At 41.2% G+C, this 17443-nt stretch overlaps 1 protein-coding gene across 2 annotated transcripts in view; it reads left to right on the top strand.

Moving 5' to 3' along the window:
- arhgef39 (Rho guanine nucleotide exchange factor (GEF) 39) overlaps positions 1-17443 on the top strand; it is a 60302-nt gene that overhangs the window by 27747 nt on the left and 15112 nt on the right. For both annotated transcript variants that reach the window (XM_068005328.1, XM_068005327.1), the window contains exons 6-9: positions 11323-11393; positions 11938-12066; positions 14638-14867; positions 16756-16844. In XM_068005328.1, coding sequence (XP_067861429.1) covers positions 11323-11393; positions 11938-12066; positions 14638-14867; positions 16756-16844 — 519 coding nt within the window. The remainder of the gene's footprint in view (positions 1-11322; positions 11394-11937; positions 12067-14637; positions 14868-16755; positions 16845-17443) is intronic.

Below are 17443 nucleotides of genomic sequence, written 5' to 3'. Positions count from 1 at the left end.
GATGGAGCTTGTTAGCTTCTACCCAGTGCTTGCCAACTGTGGACAGGCAAACTGCTTCATATAATAACAGTATTGCCATCTTAGTGTCCACCTTGAGACCAAGCTGCATGGATTCCAAGGCATTGTCAGTGCCTGCAGATGCTGGAGCATGCCTCCCTCCTGCATGCTGTGGGCATATAGCCAGGGAGGTGATATGCCAACACTTGTCCCCATGCCTAACACATGCATAGGCATAGCTCTGGAATCTCAGGCACTGAAAATGTGGCTGATTTGTTTTGTCTCCTTTTTAATGAACTTGCTGGCTTGCATGGTGCAATCTATCAGTCTGAAAAGTTACCGCCAAGGGCTCGAATTCCACCTGACAGTTGGCAGGACAAGCTTGTAGAGGAGATCTCAGATTCCGTGTCCCGAGGGGCTTGGGTCTGTATCTTTTGCCAATTGTATCGTAACAGTCAGATTCATCTTCTATCATCTTATCCAAAAGGATGGCTTCTTCTGCTACCAGCTTCAATGATCTGGACATAGAAAGATCGTCTGTAGAGAAATGGAGGCAGGGTTTTTAATAATTTACTCCAATTAACAATGTTTTTGCAATGCAGCTGTTCCAGTTGTTAATTTGATGGAGAAGAGCTGAATATGGACATTGAACATTATCAACTTGATTTCCAAAACTTCTTTCTGTTGTTGGCAAGCTTGTTATAGAATGAATATGATAAACTATTCAATGCTAAACAATCTTCTCTGACATTGCATACAGATAAGTTTTTTTTTTAAATTGTGGCACTCTATATGTAGCTATCTGTCTGCTGGTTATCCATATTTAATTTTTAACTTGCATGCGCACTAATGCGCGCTCGCGTTCTCTCTCTTTCTCGCCACCTGGAACAACTGAGAAGCATCAGGAGACTTGGAAGAGTAGGACTGGAATCTGAGGCTCCCAAAGGAGGCACCATCCAGCCTGGATCAATGAGGTGGAGGAGGGAGCAGGGCTTGGGTACACTTGGGGCTCATTAGGTTCTGGGAACTCTTCGGCATCTTAATTTCTTGTACGTGTACAAAGACAGCCAGCCTGGGGAATAATGAGGCCTCTGAGCATAGGCTTTCTTGCACACGCTGCTCAAGTGACCCAGCCCAACCTATGAAGAATGTACTTGCAGGGGAATCGGGGGGTGGTGAGGTGGTGAGGTGGGAGAGTGATGTTATAAATATGAAAACGGATTGTAAGAGCTTCTACAAGTATGAAAAAAGGAAGAGAGTGGCAAAAGTAAACGTTGGTCTCTTAGAGGCTGAGACAGGAGAAATTATAATGGGGAATCAGGAAATGGCAGATGCGTTAAACAAACATTTTCTATCTGTCTTCACAGAAGAAGGCACAAAAAACATACCAGGAATATTGGGGAACCAAGGGCCTAATGAGAGTGTGGAATTTAAAGTAATTAATATCAGTAGAGAAAAAATACTTGAGAAACTAATAGGACTAAAAGCTGATAAATCTCCTGAGCCTGATGGCCTACATCCGAGGGCTCTAAAAGAGATGGGCGCATTGGTTATGATCTTCCAAAATTCCCTAGACTCTAGAACGGTCCCAGCAGACTGGAAGGTAACAAATGTAACACCACAATTCCAGAAAGGAGGGAGAGAGAAAACAGGGAACTAAAGGCCAGTTAGCCTGACATCAGTAGTCGGGAAAATGCTGGAATCCATTATTAAGGAAATGGTAACATGACACTTAGAAAATCATAATATGATTAGGCAGAGTCAACAAGGTTTTATGAAAGGGAAATTGTGTTTGACAAATTTATTAGAATTTTTTGAGGATGTAACTAGCAGGGTAGATAAAGGGGAACCGGTGGATGTTCATGTATTTGGATTTTCAAAAGGCATTCGATGAGGTGCCACATAAAAGGTTGATACACAAGATAAGTACACATGAGGTTGGGGATAACATATTAGCATGGATAAAGAATTGGCTAATGGACAGAAAACAGAGAGTTGGGATAAACGGGTCATTTTCAGGCTGGCAGGCTATAACTAGTGGGGTGCTGCAAGGATCGGTGCTTGGGCCTCAGCTATTTACAATCTATATTAATGAGTTAGATGAAGGGACCGAGTGTGATGTATCCAAGTTTGCTAACGATACAAAGCTAGGTGGGAAAGTAAGCTGTGAGGAGGACACAGAGGCTGCAAAGGGATATTGACAGGTTAAGTGAGCAAGCAAGAAGGTGGCAGATGGAGTATAATGTGGGGAAATGTGAGGTTATTCACTTTGGTAGGAAGAATAGAAAAACAGAATATTTTTTAAGTGGTGAGAAACTATTAAATGTTGGTGTTCAGAGAGACTTGGGTGTCCTTGTACAAGAAACACAAAAAGTTAGCACGCAGGTACAGCAAGCAATTAGGAAAGCAAATGGAATGTTGGCCTTTTATTGCAAGGGGCTTGGAGTATAAAAGTAAGGAAGTCTTACTACAATTGTACAGGGCTTTGGTGAGACCACACCTGGAGTACTGTGTACAGTTTTGGTCTCCTTATCTAAGGAAGGATATACTTGCCTTAGAGGCGGTGCAACGAAGGTTCACTAGATTAATTCCTGGGGTGGGAGGGTTGTCCTCTGAGGCGAGGTTGAGAAGAATGGGGCTATACACTCTGGAGTTTAGAAGAATGAGAGGTGATCTCATTGAAACGTACAAGATTCTGAGGGAGCTTGACAGGATACATGCTGAGAGGTGGTTTCCCCTGGCTGGAGAGTCTAGAACTAGGGGGCATAGTCTCAGGATAAGGGGTCGGCCATTTAAAACTGAAATGAGGAGGAACTTCTTCACTCAGAGGGTTGTGAATCTTAGGAATTCTCTACCCCAGAGTGCTGTGGATGCTGAGTTGTTGAATATATTCAAGACTGAGAGACAGATTTTTGGGCTCTAGGGGAATGAAGGGATATTGGGAACGGGCAGGAAAGTGGAGTTGAGGTCGAAGATCAGCCATGATCTTACTGAATGGTGGAGGAAGCTCGAGGGGCCGTATAGTTGACTCCTCCTATTTCTTATGTTCAGTTGAGCAACTCTGAGAAGTTGTTTGGAGTGATTGGAAGACGAGATAGATAATTTATGGATAAGTTTGGGAATAGATAGCGTAGGGTGGAAGCTGTATGCCTTTTACAACGTTATTGGACTGTATTGATCAGAAATGGTTCTGGAATCTGGTTCCTGTCTACATGGTGCTGTTTTATTAAAGGGGCTCTACAGTCTTGCATTCACCCACAGTTTTTAATAAAATTATTAATCTAAATTAGCAGGGATGTATAACGTACTAGAGTTTGAAGTGCCAAAAAAGGTTCCTATCATTCAGATGATTGGGGGGAAGTAGCTAGTTTTTTTTTCTCTCGTTAGTTTTTTTTTAAAAACAGGTTTGTTTCTTAATAGTTGCTATTTTCATTCTCAACAGGTTTAAGACCATTGATGCGTTTTGTGCAGTGCTCTTGGCATCTCCTGCTCTCTCCCTTCACCCCACCATTGGCGGCCATGCCTTCAGCCGCCTAGGCCCCACGCTTTGGCAATCCCTCCATAAACCTCTCTGCGCCTCCACCTCCCAGTCATCCTTTAAGGCGTTCCCTAAAACCCACCCATTTGACCAAGCTTTTGGTCATCCCTCCTAATATCTTCTCCTTTGGCTCAGTGTCCATATTTGTCTTATTACGCCTCTGAAGTATTTTGAGGTGTTTTTCTATTTTAAAGGCACTACATAAATGCAAGTTCTTTCCGTTGCTCTGTAGCTGCCACATACTGACTTTCATCATTCAACCTGTTTACGTTGTGCTAATTTGCATAATTCATGTGGTCATTTCCAATTGTTAAAGCAGTCAACTTGATTTTGTTCAACTAACTTATGCCATTGGATGAATTAACTTGCCAGCAGGAAGCTAGATGCATTTTTGGGGGCGAATACCAATATAACCAAACAAGGCTTGAAAGCATGTCCCAAAATAAGATCATCTCTGATACTGAGTTTTACCTCGTTGTCTGAAAAGAACATAGCAGTAAATATCACCTTCATTTGTACAGCTCCCTTCTATAAACTCTGCACCAATTGTTCTCTTGGGCTCGTGATAGTTACTTGTTGCTTTTCAGGATTGTTCCATCCTCTGATTCATTTTCCTATGACATGCCATGAACCATTTTTCAGCACTGAAATTGGGAAGAAGAAAATTTGTCTTTGGGCTCGTCTGTGTGTTGTATAAAATAATAGAAGATTAGAGGATGAATTTTGAGTACACCTGGAATCCGACGTTTTATGTTTTTTTTGTGGACTTGTGGATTCCCATTGTCAGTCTGCACTAGATTCAAACCCACATAATCTATCTGACTAACCATTAAGTGTATATAATCAATACATTTATTAATTTCATGTCAAAAACATCTTTTTACTTCATACACACTCTGGACCTGTGCACATTTCACTAATACAGTATGGTGAACCAGGCATTTTCATTTTACTCAAACTAGAATTATCGATCCTGTAGTTTTTTGCAAAACGTTCTGTGTATTTTAAGTTTAAAATATTTATTGCGTCAAACCATATTGACACTTTTGCGAAATAATAGACCTGCAATATTTTTGGTTCGCCTTTAAATAGCTTTAAAAAGAAAAGTAAGTGCTGGACTTGCAAATGACAGGACACATTATGTCTGCTGTCATGGTGTATATAGTGTGGGATTCTCCCTTAGGCCCAGCCTGCCTGCAACTGACACCAGTCTGCAGTAATTAATCTCCGCAGTGATGAAAGCAGCAGGTCTTGGGAAGCTCCTGCTCGTAGAAGCATATGCTGGAGCCAGCTGCTACCACTGTTCGGAGAGGACCTGCACAGTGGAGCACTCCGCATTTGACAGACTCCCACAGTGACAGTCGTGCACCATTGGCATATTAGGCCCAGAGGAGTTGGAATTTGCCTTACGCTGCCCTTTATTACCAGAAAATATCCATCAGACAATAACAAAATACACTAATTATATGAGAAGCAAATCGTAGACTGGTTACTGTTAAGCAGACCTGTATGTCAAGACTGTTATGTTTTCATTATACTGTTCCTCCTGGAATGCCTACAACAGGGATTGTTTGGTCTAGTTGAATGTGTACTAATTAGATTCCCATTGCGTACATGCTGAAGAGAGCCAGATTTGTCGGTAATTGTTTGGTAACTCCAAATAGTTAAACATTTTACAGGAGTCATTCTAGATTGAATCATGTATTGTTTAACTGGTGAATTTTCTTGTCATGTTGGAGTTTTTATGGCGTCCCGCTTGCATTAAGGTACAGCTTGGCTCAGCTGGTAAAGCTTTCACCTCCGAGGCTGCGCCAAGCCTTGGTCACCTGATCTGGGCTGATACTCCAGTGCAGTATTAAGGGGGGTGTTGCGTCGTCAGAAGTGCCATCCTTCAGAGGAAACGTTAACCTGAGGCTCCATCTGCCTGTTTCAGCTGGCACTGTTCAAAGAACAACAGGAAGTTCTACCTGGTGTCCCAGCCCACATTCACCCCTCAATTGGAACCACCATGATATCACTTTGGCCACTCTTTGCAGTGTCCCCAACAATGCCAGTAATCCAAATTAATCTGGAAATTCAAAGCACCCTCAAAAGCTATTAAATTGTTAATCTACGGAGATCTTAAGATTTCACACAAATATATGAAGGTCGTGTTCAATCCCACTGCTGTTCTTCCTGCTGGAATAATTGGTGAAAAAAATTGCAAGGGTTTTGGTGCATCCTTTGCTTAAACTCTTCCCAATAATAGTTTCAAATGATATTTGACGATGTTTTTGATTGCATTATCTGAAGAATGGTCCTGCAAATATTTCACAAAAAGAATAGATTGCACAGGATTGAATGATGTACAGATTATTGTATTTGAAATTGGGCTTAGAAGGTTTAACCAGGCTGGCCATCAACACCACATGACCTCATCATTGTGTTCTTTTCTCTTCAGCGGCTCCAATAGCTGTTCGCCTGTAGTACTCTTCCATTCATGTCTTCTGAAGAGTACCACTAGCTCAGTTCTGGGTTGTTTTTCAAAAGGATCCCAAAATATCGCCTTTGAAAGAATGCTTATCTTTAGTCATGCAGCATACCTATTTTGTCCAGGGCAGCCATCTTGCTGCAAAATATTCTATTATTGGATAGAGGCCAATCCTTCTCATTACTTCATGCCCTCCATGCTCATCTCCAACAGTCTCCTTGCACAATGCATTCCAAAGTCAACCAGCTCCTTTGCATAAATCCGGGTCCAGACCTTAGTGCCATGCATTAGTGTCAGACTGTGAATCTTCTTCAGTTGGATCAAGGCATCTTTACTCTTTCTCACCTCACCCTTTGGGCATTCCAGTAGATCAACTCATCTCCCATTTCCATCTCCTCACCATCAATGTCCGCTTTCTTCACTTTTTGTAACCTTTCCGAACTACGGTTGTTAGTGGCAGAAATAGACTCTCTTTCCCATGGTGTATTACTTTTCTTTACGGTATCTCTCGGGCTAAGATCGATGATCCTACAAATACCTCAGCTAGGAGACTCCACGTTTTATTGACTCTGAAAACCCAACAAGGTGCAATGAAGCAGCATTCTTATTGTGTGCAAAAAGCAACAAAAAAAGAGCAAGCATTGGAGATCTGAAACAAACAGAAAATTCAGGAAACATTCAGCAGGTCAGTCAGCGTCTGGAAAGAATAGGTAAGTTCACATTCCAGGAGTAGACCCTTTGTCTGTGGGCTTGTAATAAATGTCAATGGAAAGCCCAACCCCAACAATAGAGAGAAAAGTCCAGGAAGTGAACGGAAGAGCCCGAGATGGTAAAGCGTGGTTAACAAATTCTCTAGATTAGGGTGCGAGCAAGAGGCAGCACCAACACGATCATCAATGGAATAGAAAAAAAGGTCAGGGAAGGACCTGAATAGGACTGGAACAAAGAGCATTCAACGTGTCCTACAGAAAGGCGGGCATATCTTGGGATCATGTAGGTTCCCATTAACACCACCTTTTATCTATAGGTAGTGAGTGGAATTAAGAGTTGTTCAAGGTGAAAATTTCCATCCCTTTTTTCTTTCATCTTTGGGGATGGGCTTTCGACTGACAACTATTACAAGCCCACCAATACCCACAATTATCTGGATTATGCTTCTTCTCACTCTGCTTCCTGTATGGTCTCTATTCCTTTCTCTTAGTTATTCTGTCTCCGTTACCATTGCTCTGATGCACACTGGAGCTTCTGAAATGTCCTACTTTTTCCTCAGCCAAGGATTCCACTCCGCTCAATTCTCAAGCTTCTGCCCTCACCCCTTCTCCTCCATTTCACAACCGTGATAGGCTCTCTCTTGTCCTCACCCTCCACCCAACCAGCCTCTGCAATGGCCAGATTATCTTCAGCCATTTCTGTCACGTCCAATATGATTGCACTGCCAAACTCCGCTTCCTCTCCCCTCCCCGCTTTCCAAAGGGACAGTTCACTCAGTAACACCCTGGCTCACTCTTCTACCATCCCTACTACCTGCTCTCTTTCCTCCAGTCTCTTCTCGTGCAACTGTAGGAGATACTTCACCTGTCCATTTACTTTTCCCTACACTACTGTCCTGGGTTATAAACGCTGTTCCCGGGTAAGACAATGATTTGGATATACTTCCTCCAACCAATTGTACTGCATTCTCTACTTTGGGGCAACTAAATGTAGATTACGTGACTACTTTACCAAACACCTCTGCTCTGTCTGTAAATGTGACCTGAGATCCCTGTCGCTTACTCCTTCAATTCCCCATCCCACTGTGGCCTCTCTCCTGTTGACTTCTACACTGATCCAACGATCAACAGCAGGAGAGTTCTCTCGGTGTCCTGGTTAACATTTATCCCTCAACCAGCAGCACTAAAACAGGTTATCTATCTCATTGCTGTTTGTGGGACCTTGCTGTGCACAAATTGAGTGCTGCCTTTTCCTATGTTACAGCAGTGCGTGCACTTTAAAAGTACTGCATTGGCTGTGAAGTGCTTACAGATGTCCTAAGTCCTAATATAAATCCATTCTTTGTTTGTATTATTAATTCTTTGAACCTTGTTCAGTTTCAGTGGTATTAGGAGAGTTAATAAAGGATGCACCACTTTTTGTTTTTGGAGAGAGTGTAATTTTAAAGTTCTGTAACCAAGTGCAACCTGCTGATTTGGCTGTCTGCTCTTGTTCAGTTTTTGCTTTTAATAAACCTGTTGAATGGTTTATAACCTATGTGTCATGGTTTGACATTTTCAACTGAACATAGTGCACATTTATTGCAGTGAGCAAATTACAGAAAAGGGCTTTCTGTTCGACCCAGCTATTCTGCATATAAAGTCTTAGTGGGGCCGATGCGGTCTCCCACTGTTTCTGTTCAGGATTCAGTGACTGCAGGACCTGCCTCACCACCTCCAGTATCTCTGCTTTCCATTACCTCACTCTTAATATGGTCCGTGACATTATTGAATAAGGAGGATCAGCTGATTTAGCCCTGATGACTCATATATTTATTTGGGACAATACTGGCATTCCTCATTCTCTTGCTGGTGTTCCCTCCTGGATCTCCTTTAGCAGTCTGGTAATCTTTCCTGCTATTCCATACAGTTCCAGCAACACTCTCCCTAATGCCCCAAGCACCCCCACGCCCCCCCACCAAAGGCCCAGAGACTCCTTCCCTACGTGCCCTGGAAGACTTCCTCCCAAAGCTGCTAGACCCTCTTCCTTCTAACACCCTCCCTCCCCATGCTGTGGAGATTTCTTTTAGTTACATTTCTTTCCAATTGACACAAGATATTTAAAATGCTGGTTACCTTCTTCATTGTGAATATATTACGTTTCCATTCCATCATTAACAATGACCACAAATTAGATATTCCACAGTAGTATGTGGTTGTGTTTATTTTAATTAAAAACATGAGCACTGATGAGTAACCTGTTGGTATCAGAATGTCACATCTTAAAACTATAAGTACGTTTGTCATATTTGCCTCTCATTACTGTCATTTAGGTTTGCTGTGGGGTTCCCTCTGGCAATGTATTTAAAACAATTACTATTTCTTGGGCTGTTTTTATCAGTTTGGAAATATTTCTGTTTGCGCACCTTTATCATGCACTCCATGAACGGTGTTGAAATAGTTTACAATGAGGCTGAAAGAGACCTAGGTGTCTTAGTAGACTTGACGCTGAACATGTCCAACCAATGCAGAGCAGCAATCAGCAAAGCCAACAGGCTATTGAATTACATAGCTGAAACAGTAGAATACAGAGGAAGTCATGATCAAACTGTATTGTACTCTGATCAGACCACGTATTGAGTACTGTGTCCTGTTCTAGTCGCTGAGACACATGGGAGACATTCAAGCACTAGGTCCAGTGCAGAGAAGGGTCATGAGGCTGATCACCAGTGTCAAAGATCTGAGTTATGAGAAAAGGTTGGAGAGACTTGGGCTTTTCAGCCTGGAGAGGAGCCATCTGAGAGGTGATCTTATCGAGGCATACAAGATAGTTAAAGGGATGAAAATCGTAAATCCAGACCATTACTTTAAGTTAAATAGTGAGAGTAAGGCAATGGGACATAGATTCAAACTAATGAAAGGTGGATCGAGGACTGATAACAGGAAAGTACTCCTTCACACCTAGTGTACTCTATTCTCATCAGTCATCAATATATGGGATAGACTTCGAGAGAGTACTGGAGGCAAAAATGCTTGAACCTTTTAAGAAACAATTGGATGCTGCAGTAGGAGAACTTTAGGAAATTTTTGAGTGGATGAAATAGTGTGGGTAGAATAACCTTCCTCATCTGTAGCCATCTTGTGATCATTAATACCTGTTGGTATTTATACATATCCAGTGCTTTGTTTCATGAAAGACTAACCTGTAGAAAGCTGCATTGGTGCCTGTGCATTAAATTCAGAGGCATAACTGGCTGTACACTTTGAAGAGGAAATGGCTTTTGCTTTATACTCTGCATGTAAAAATCTACATTTTAAATCCTTTTTTTAATTTTCAGATTTCTTAGTATTTTAAAACAGCAGAAATTCATCAATACAGAGGATTTTTAAAAATTCATCACAACATTTTGTTTGTAAGAAGTGTCTAAATGCATGTTAAATGCAAAGGGGAAATGTATCACTGTGTCTGCTTTTGGTCCCTATCCAGTGTAAACCTCCCTCTCTCCACCCAACCCCTCCTTCCGGCCCTTCTGGGAAGTGTACGAGTGAGGACAACAGATCAGCCTTGGATGTGATGTCCCCTGTGGGGATGGGATGTGGTTGAATACACACAGACCAGGCGCACTAAAGAAGATTGGCCACTTGTGTTGTAGGTCTACCTGCACCCGTGTCAGAATGAGTTGGCACCTTTGGGTTAGGAGGAGAGAGAAATCGGGGAGAAGGGGCTGAATTCCCATCATTGTTTTCAGGTGAAAGCTGCAGCTAGTGCTCGCCTACTGTGAGCTCATTTCTTTTTGGCTTACAGCAAAATCGGTTTCCCGTTGACATCACAGGCGCAGTATTGATTGTAACGAGAGGCACCTTTTGAATCTTTTTACCTGTCCTACCAGTTCAAGATTGGTTACGTGGAAGCAAGTGAAATAAGAAGGGGCTGAACTAATTATAATCTATTTAAAAGCTGCTTTCCCAGAAGCACATAGCGGCGTAATTGGAACAGTTTTAACAGGTCTGAGGTAACCTATGATATGTGCTGACAGGGAAACTCGGGAGACTTGAAGTTTCCCGCTGTTTATGCGACTCCCCTACTGAAGCAATTTTCAACCATCTACCTAAAATCCTCGGGAGGAAATATTAGTTTAAAGGGACGGGAACAGTAAACTAGAGATGGAGGCTGATGAGTATAAATGGTGATTGTAATTGTTTAGATAGCGTGTTATAAAAGGAAAAGCCTTCTCATTGTTGAAATAGGCACCTCTTTGTCTGTCAATTCTACAGATTTAGTTCTCTTCCGAACCATTGTTTAGACTCATTTTTGAGTGCCAGCTTCTGGGGGAGGAGAGGAAGGAGCCTTCCCCTCCCAGTTCTCTTCTCTTTCCCCCCCCACCCCGGGAATGCTAAACTCGCCCCCAGGACAAAAGTAGCCTTTTCACTTCCGCATCCAGTCCAAGTGACTCAGTTGCTTCTAGATCATCTCCCTGTTTATCGTTCTCTTGAACGCAAACATGCAATGAGCTCCCTGGTGAATGTTTGTGTCGTTATTTTTTTTGTTGTCGACCACTCGTTAAAAAAATTTTCCTTGTTAGTTAAAATAATAGCGTTTAAATAAAATACATCAAATTTTATTTCAGGTACAAACATTTGCTGCGAGATTTAACTGAAAATACCAGCCCCGACAGTCCTGAATTTCAGCAGCTCACAAGTAAGATTCACTTTTCCTTCCTCTAATTTAAAATCGTTAAAATAAATGTTAATCAAAATATATTTTCTAGTATATCTGATGTGGTAGCTTTTAGAAATATCAGATTTATAAGGGGATACGCATAAGATTATCAAAGGACTTCTACAGAAATGAGCCATAAATATCACCCACCTAATCAGTGGGTTTTTATGTAATATTTTTGAGTTAAGTGATGACCCAATGCTCCAGTGCTCGGAGGGAGTGCATCTTGGGGGAAATAGTGGTCCGTGCTTGTGATTTCCCAACTTTTGCTCTCCTGCGAGCGCTGCTCCCCGCCGGGAGCGCTGGAACGCAGAATCACTCCTTCAATCTCCAGACAAGCATTGGGAAGACCCAAGTCTCGACAGCTACGCAGTAACGTTGTACTGTTTGTGTAAGGGTGGCGATCAAACTCCATGCTTAGTTAACGTTCTTACCAAGATAAAGCAAATGGCATCTTTTATTTTCTTAAAACAAATTTTGTCTCTTTGTTTTAAATGCCTATACTGCTTTTTCCGAACGTCAGGTGCAGTAAAAGCAGTTTCCGAGGTTTCTCAGCACGTTCAAGACCAGGCTCGGAGGCATGAAAATTACTTGCAGATGCTAAGAGTACAGAAACTGTTGAAAGGACAAAGGAGCAAGGTGTTGGCTCCAGGTTAGTTCTTGTGATCAGCAATTCCTTTTTATTTTTCTTTGGAATCATCTTGAGTGTTGCAGAAATGTGGAAGAAGCTGATCCGAAGTGACTAGGAACCTTAATGAGGTGGCGTAACACAAAACGGTCTGTGTTTAAAAGAATTTCTGGTGAATACTGAAGGCTTTGGGCCTAGATTATTGAAGGCACAGTTTTGGCCTTTTTTCCACTCTTTTTTTTTTCTTCTCCTTTTGTTTATCTCCTGAGATGCCCACATGTGTAATAGCACAAAGAGCCTCGTCATGAAAGCCGAGGCCTGTCAACCTCCCTGAGGACCAATTAATGGTGCTCCAAATCTTGTGGGCAGACAGATAAAAAGGCTAGAGAGAGAGTGAGAGAAAGATGAATACCCGACGTGTAGAAGGCAAGTTTTTTTAGATGTTGGTAGGGACTTCTTAAGTATTCTTGCCCAACTTCTTTGGGATTTTTCAATTTCAATCTTCTCATTTGGTTTAATATTAAGAGACGACTATTTATTTTGTTAAACAGAAGCTATCGGATCTTTTTCACCCTCACCCCCCCCCCCCCCCCCCCCTCTGAATATGGATAATTTTTGGCGAAGGCAGGTATTTTATACGTGACAGCAATTCAGTATGTTTTTTTTTAAAACAGGTTTTACCTTTTGTGTAAGATATTACAGCTGGGAAGTTCTAGACTTTGTAGTGCAACCTTTTGCTCCATCCTTGCCCCCTGCAAACCTACAGCCCTTTGAACAGCTGCTGTGTTTCACTTTGAAACCATAAGTTGAAAGTGTTTGACATGGAAAGGGTAGCATGAAAGTCTTGCTCTTTGAACTTTCTCTTTTCAAAGTCCTGCTTAAAGTACCAGGGAGGACAATAGTGGACAGGTTCACGGCTCACTGAGTATGGAATAAATCTGTGATAATGAGCATCTGTGTTTCGATTGCATCCAGACCCAAAAGTAATTCGTTTTAACACTTATTTGAAGTGATTTTGACTAAAAGCTTGCAGCTTGTAAATGTTCATTTATTAGCTATGAAATAGTTACTAAAGGCCACTATTAGGTTCAGAAATGTTCATAATTTTCTGGATCACTTTTTGGAATATTGTTTTTTATTGCATTTTGTTGACCTGATTCAAGAATGGGTATTTGTGAAAAGTAGCACATTTTCCTCTTGTTTTAGTTTGGCTTTAAATATTTGCAAACTATTTTAAGTCCATTCTTCGGAGCTCACAAGCCAGTTTTTGCCTTTAAGGTTTTACAAAATGGGTATGTGAATATTTAATGTTAACGGTCTTAAGGGGGAAGCAACTTACAGTGTAATTTATGTGCAACCTTTATATTCACTGAGATTCGGTTTGCTCTTCAGCTTCTCCCTGTGCTTAAACACAAATCTTTCAGTCCACGTCAACATGATTTTGATGTCTGTTGCGCTTAGCTGATGCCAGCCGTAGATATTCGCAGTGAACTTCATTGGGGGTATGAATGCTTGAACAGAACGACGGTCACACAATGTTGGTGTCCTTGGGCTACACAGTAACCTTTCACTAACAATTAAAGGGCTAATTTTGTGATCCGGTTCTCCATCAGGGAGCAGCACTCAGTGGATGCCGCAGATCGGAGAATGGACGCTACAGTGTTGTAGCCATATCTCTGATCCTCACTCCCTTTTAAGCATGTGTTCCCTTCTGGGAGTACAGGATTATCCCTTGTATTGACCTGCAAGAGTTGTAAATCAAACACTGACATTGGTGTTAGCCTTGACTCAGAAGGTTGTGGGTTCAAGTCCCACTCCAGAGACTTAAACACATAATCTAGGCTGACACTCCAGTACAGTACTAAGGGACAGCTGCACTGCCAGAGGTGCAGTCTTTCGGATGAGACGTTTAACAGAGGCCCAGTCTGCCCTCTCGGGTGGACGTAAAAGATCCCAAGCCACTCTTTTGAAGAAGAACAAGGAAGTTCTCCCTGGTGTCCTGGGCAATATTTATCTCTCAATCCACATCACCTTAAAAAAAACATTATCTGGTCATTATCACACTGCTGTTTGTGGAACCTTGCTGTGCGCAAATTGGCGGCCGCATTTCCTACATTACAACAATGACTACACTTCAAATGTACTTAATTGGCTGTAAAGTGCTTTGGGATGTCCTGAGGTAGTGAAAGGTGCTATATAAATACAAATTCGTTCTTTATTTATGGGGGGGGGGGGGCGTCAACTCACTCTGCAGATCTTTTGGCACAATTACAGAATCAAATAATGTGCTATTTTTTTTCTTAAAGGCCTAAACAAAATACATACCTTTGCTGTTCCAGAGAAATTTAAGCTGCTCGTGGACTGATAATGGTTAACAATAGTTAAAAGTGAACCAATGAGATCAACTATGTCGATTGATGAGAATTTTCCCTTTCATTTTTGACTTTGGATTTTTTTTAACTAGAAAAATCTGCTAGTAGTGCAACTCCTGTACTCTCAAGAGAAGCTACAGAGAGAAAGCTCAAACTCCTTTATACTTTCCATACTTATTACAAATTTCTTTTTTAACAACTTTCCTCTTCTCTGTTAACATAGGAAGGAAATATATTCGAGAAGGCTGGCTGACTACTGTGCCATCGAAGGGCGAGGAATTGAAACACAAAATGTTCTTTCTGTTTTCGGATATTCTCCTGATGGCCAAACCATGCCATCCACTTCACCCTGTGCATTCCGACAAGTTTGCCTGGCAGAAGGCATACCCTTTGATTGAGGGCACTGTAGAGAAAGTCTTTGGGCACACCAAGAGCCAGGGAGGGCTTATTAGTGTAAGTCTTCATTTTAAAATGCACACTTAATGCTGAATTGTCCCAGTCATTGATAAGATTGATTTATCTTCATGGACTTCAACGTCAGGTTTTAATATACCGCCTATGAAAATGTTTTGCTCAAGAATTTAGTTCATAGCTGTGAACGCTTGTTCCCATGTAAGCGTCATCTTTTGCATAAGCTGAATCGAGTCTGTCTGTTTTGTTGACTTTGTAGGCCATATTAATATTATTTTTCTTTTGACTTTCTCACCAGCCATTTTACAGAAATCTTAGTGGTCAGTACAACCACCCTTCAAAAAATGGTACTTAAACAAAGTGATGTGATATTTTAAACAATACTTGAATTTTTGTTCCATTATAAGATGAGTGTCAAGTGCTACAAAATATAAAGTTCAATAAAATCAGGGTATTAATTAGCTGTATTAATTCTGTGTGTGTGTGTATATATATATATATATATATATACACACACACTTTCATTATCAGCCATTTCATTCATAAAGCAATGCATAGTAATTTAATTTTAATAGATAAAATCAGAAGTGTAGGTAGCATTGAGTTACAAATGAAATGGATAATTTTATTGACTTAAAAATTTATATGGTGGGGTGGGGGAGAGCAGGGATGCTTAAACGTTTTGAGCTAGTTAGGTGTTCAAGTCTGTCTCTGCCAATTCTGTCAACCACTTTATTTAAGTAGTTGGCTTTCTCTAATAACTCTGCTGGCATTTTATCATCCTATTATCCTGTGAAGCAAAATTCATATAGGGTAATAGTGCAATAATATCAATGTTCATTTTTTTTCTCTCACGAAAGCAGATTATCAATCTGGATGCTACCTGTAAGCATTGCAAATTTCAGTCAGCACTGTGAGCCACTCGCATCTTAGCTTGAAGAATTAAAGAGAAATTAAATTTGACAGCAGTAAATTCAGAGGCACAAACTACGCTCCAATTTATATGCAAAATGAAATGCTTCATGAAAATATCTTCCACTTTCACACGCAGATTTGAAAGAGAATTCAGTAGACTCTGCAATCTGTAATGTGCTTGCGCTTTCATGTTATATTGCAGCCCACTGCGGACTGCTTTTGATGTATAAATAATCAACTTGAATTATGCCCAGTACAAATGCTGGTGCACTGCTGTTCTTGTGTTACAATGTAATTTCTGCCCCAGAGAGTCAAATTTCCTTGACAAATTCTTAATTACTGTGTTTCCACAGACGCTGGATCTATTTGTGCATAAATCTTAAGTATTCCCAGAAGGCAAGGAACTAATATTATCAACAGTTTCACTTGGCCTGTTCAGTGAACTTCATAATTAGATAATACATTTGATGACAGCACATTTGAAATCTTTATTCATTTTGAATTCTGTGTTGGGAAAGTATTTTACAGCAAAATATATATATTTTTTTAAGTGGCAAACTCCTTACAACCATTCAAATATGATGTCTTGTTCCATAATGAAGGATGTGGCTAAGAAATCCAGACATTTAGTTGAAAAGTAAATATTGTGCCGTTAGTGTTTATTCACTTCTTAGTCCCGCCTCATAAGGTGCAAAGCTGCCTTTTATATTGTTGCAGTGGAGAAATGCTGTTGTCTTTGGCCAGATCAATGATTTTATTTGACGGGACTAATCTTTGGTGCACGTTTAACATGTCAATGATGGTTATTGATGATAATGTGCTATTGCATTCTTAAATGGTTTTGAATATTTCATGGTGAAAGATCTACAGAAAGAATAAATTGAAGGACTTACGCACTATTGACCAACATAATTTCAGTCGCGTTCTGTGTAAAAGTTCAAAAGGCTGCTTTGAAATGCCAGAAGTGCTAGAAATGAAATCTAATCTGTCCCTTTTTAAATCTGTCGTCTTTTAGCTAACCTTTCCTGAGGAGAAGCTTCTCGTGATGTCGAATGACCAGGGGGACATCAATGACTGGTACCGGTGCCTGTCTGCTGCCATTGGGTAGGTCTCTTTGCCAAGCTGGCTGTCCTTGCTGCTGCCACTGACCTTGTGGAGAACTCCCGACAAAAGGTCGGAATGGATTCATTGATCAGCCAGACCGAGCGTATGACAGTCTTTCCCTTAATTGAATCCCAAAAGGGGCCAGACGTGGGTTATTATTACAGAAGTCAGCCGATAGTGCTCATTAAAAGCTCCACAGACTGTGTGGTTTACTAATTAGTTTATTATACAGACACCTTGACGATGGGGAAAAGTTGTCATTTTGCCCTTTATCGCACAGGGGATGTTGTTAAAAGTTTAATCAGCTGGCACTGACCACCTTCGTGGCGGCTGTGCACTGGTCATTACTGAGGTCGCCCCTGCTGTATCTGTGCTGGCAGTGGTCACAGTTTGAACCCTAAGTAGAATGTGTTTCAGACGGTAACTCAGCATAACCCTTCCACCTGAAAGAGGCCTGCTATAAAATGCACACTGCAGGACGTAGAACAGCAGATTGGCTGCGACAGTGAGAGCATCTTGTTAAAAGTTTCTCTTTACTTGCCCTGTTAAAGACAATATTGTCAAAGCATCTGTTGGCCACAGTTACCAAGACCTTGAAA

The sequence above is a fragment of the Heptranchias perlo genome, chromosome 24, assembly GCF_035084215.1.
Source record: "Heptranchias perlo isolate sHepPer1 chromosome 24, sHepPer1.hap1, whole genome shotgun sequence".
Classification (NCBI taxonomy): Eukaryota; Metazoa; Chordata; class Chondrichthyes; order Hexanchiformes; family Hexanchidae; genus Heptranchias; species Heptranchias perlo.
Note: the sequence above shows the minus strand (reverse complement) of the source record. Positions and strands in the feature narration are given on the sequence as shown.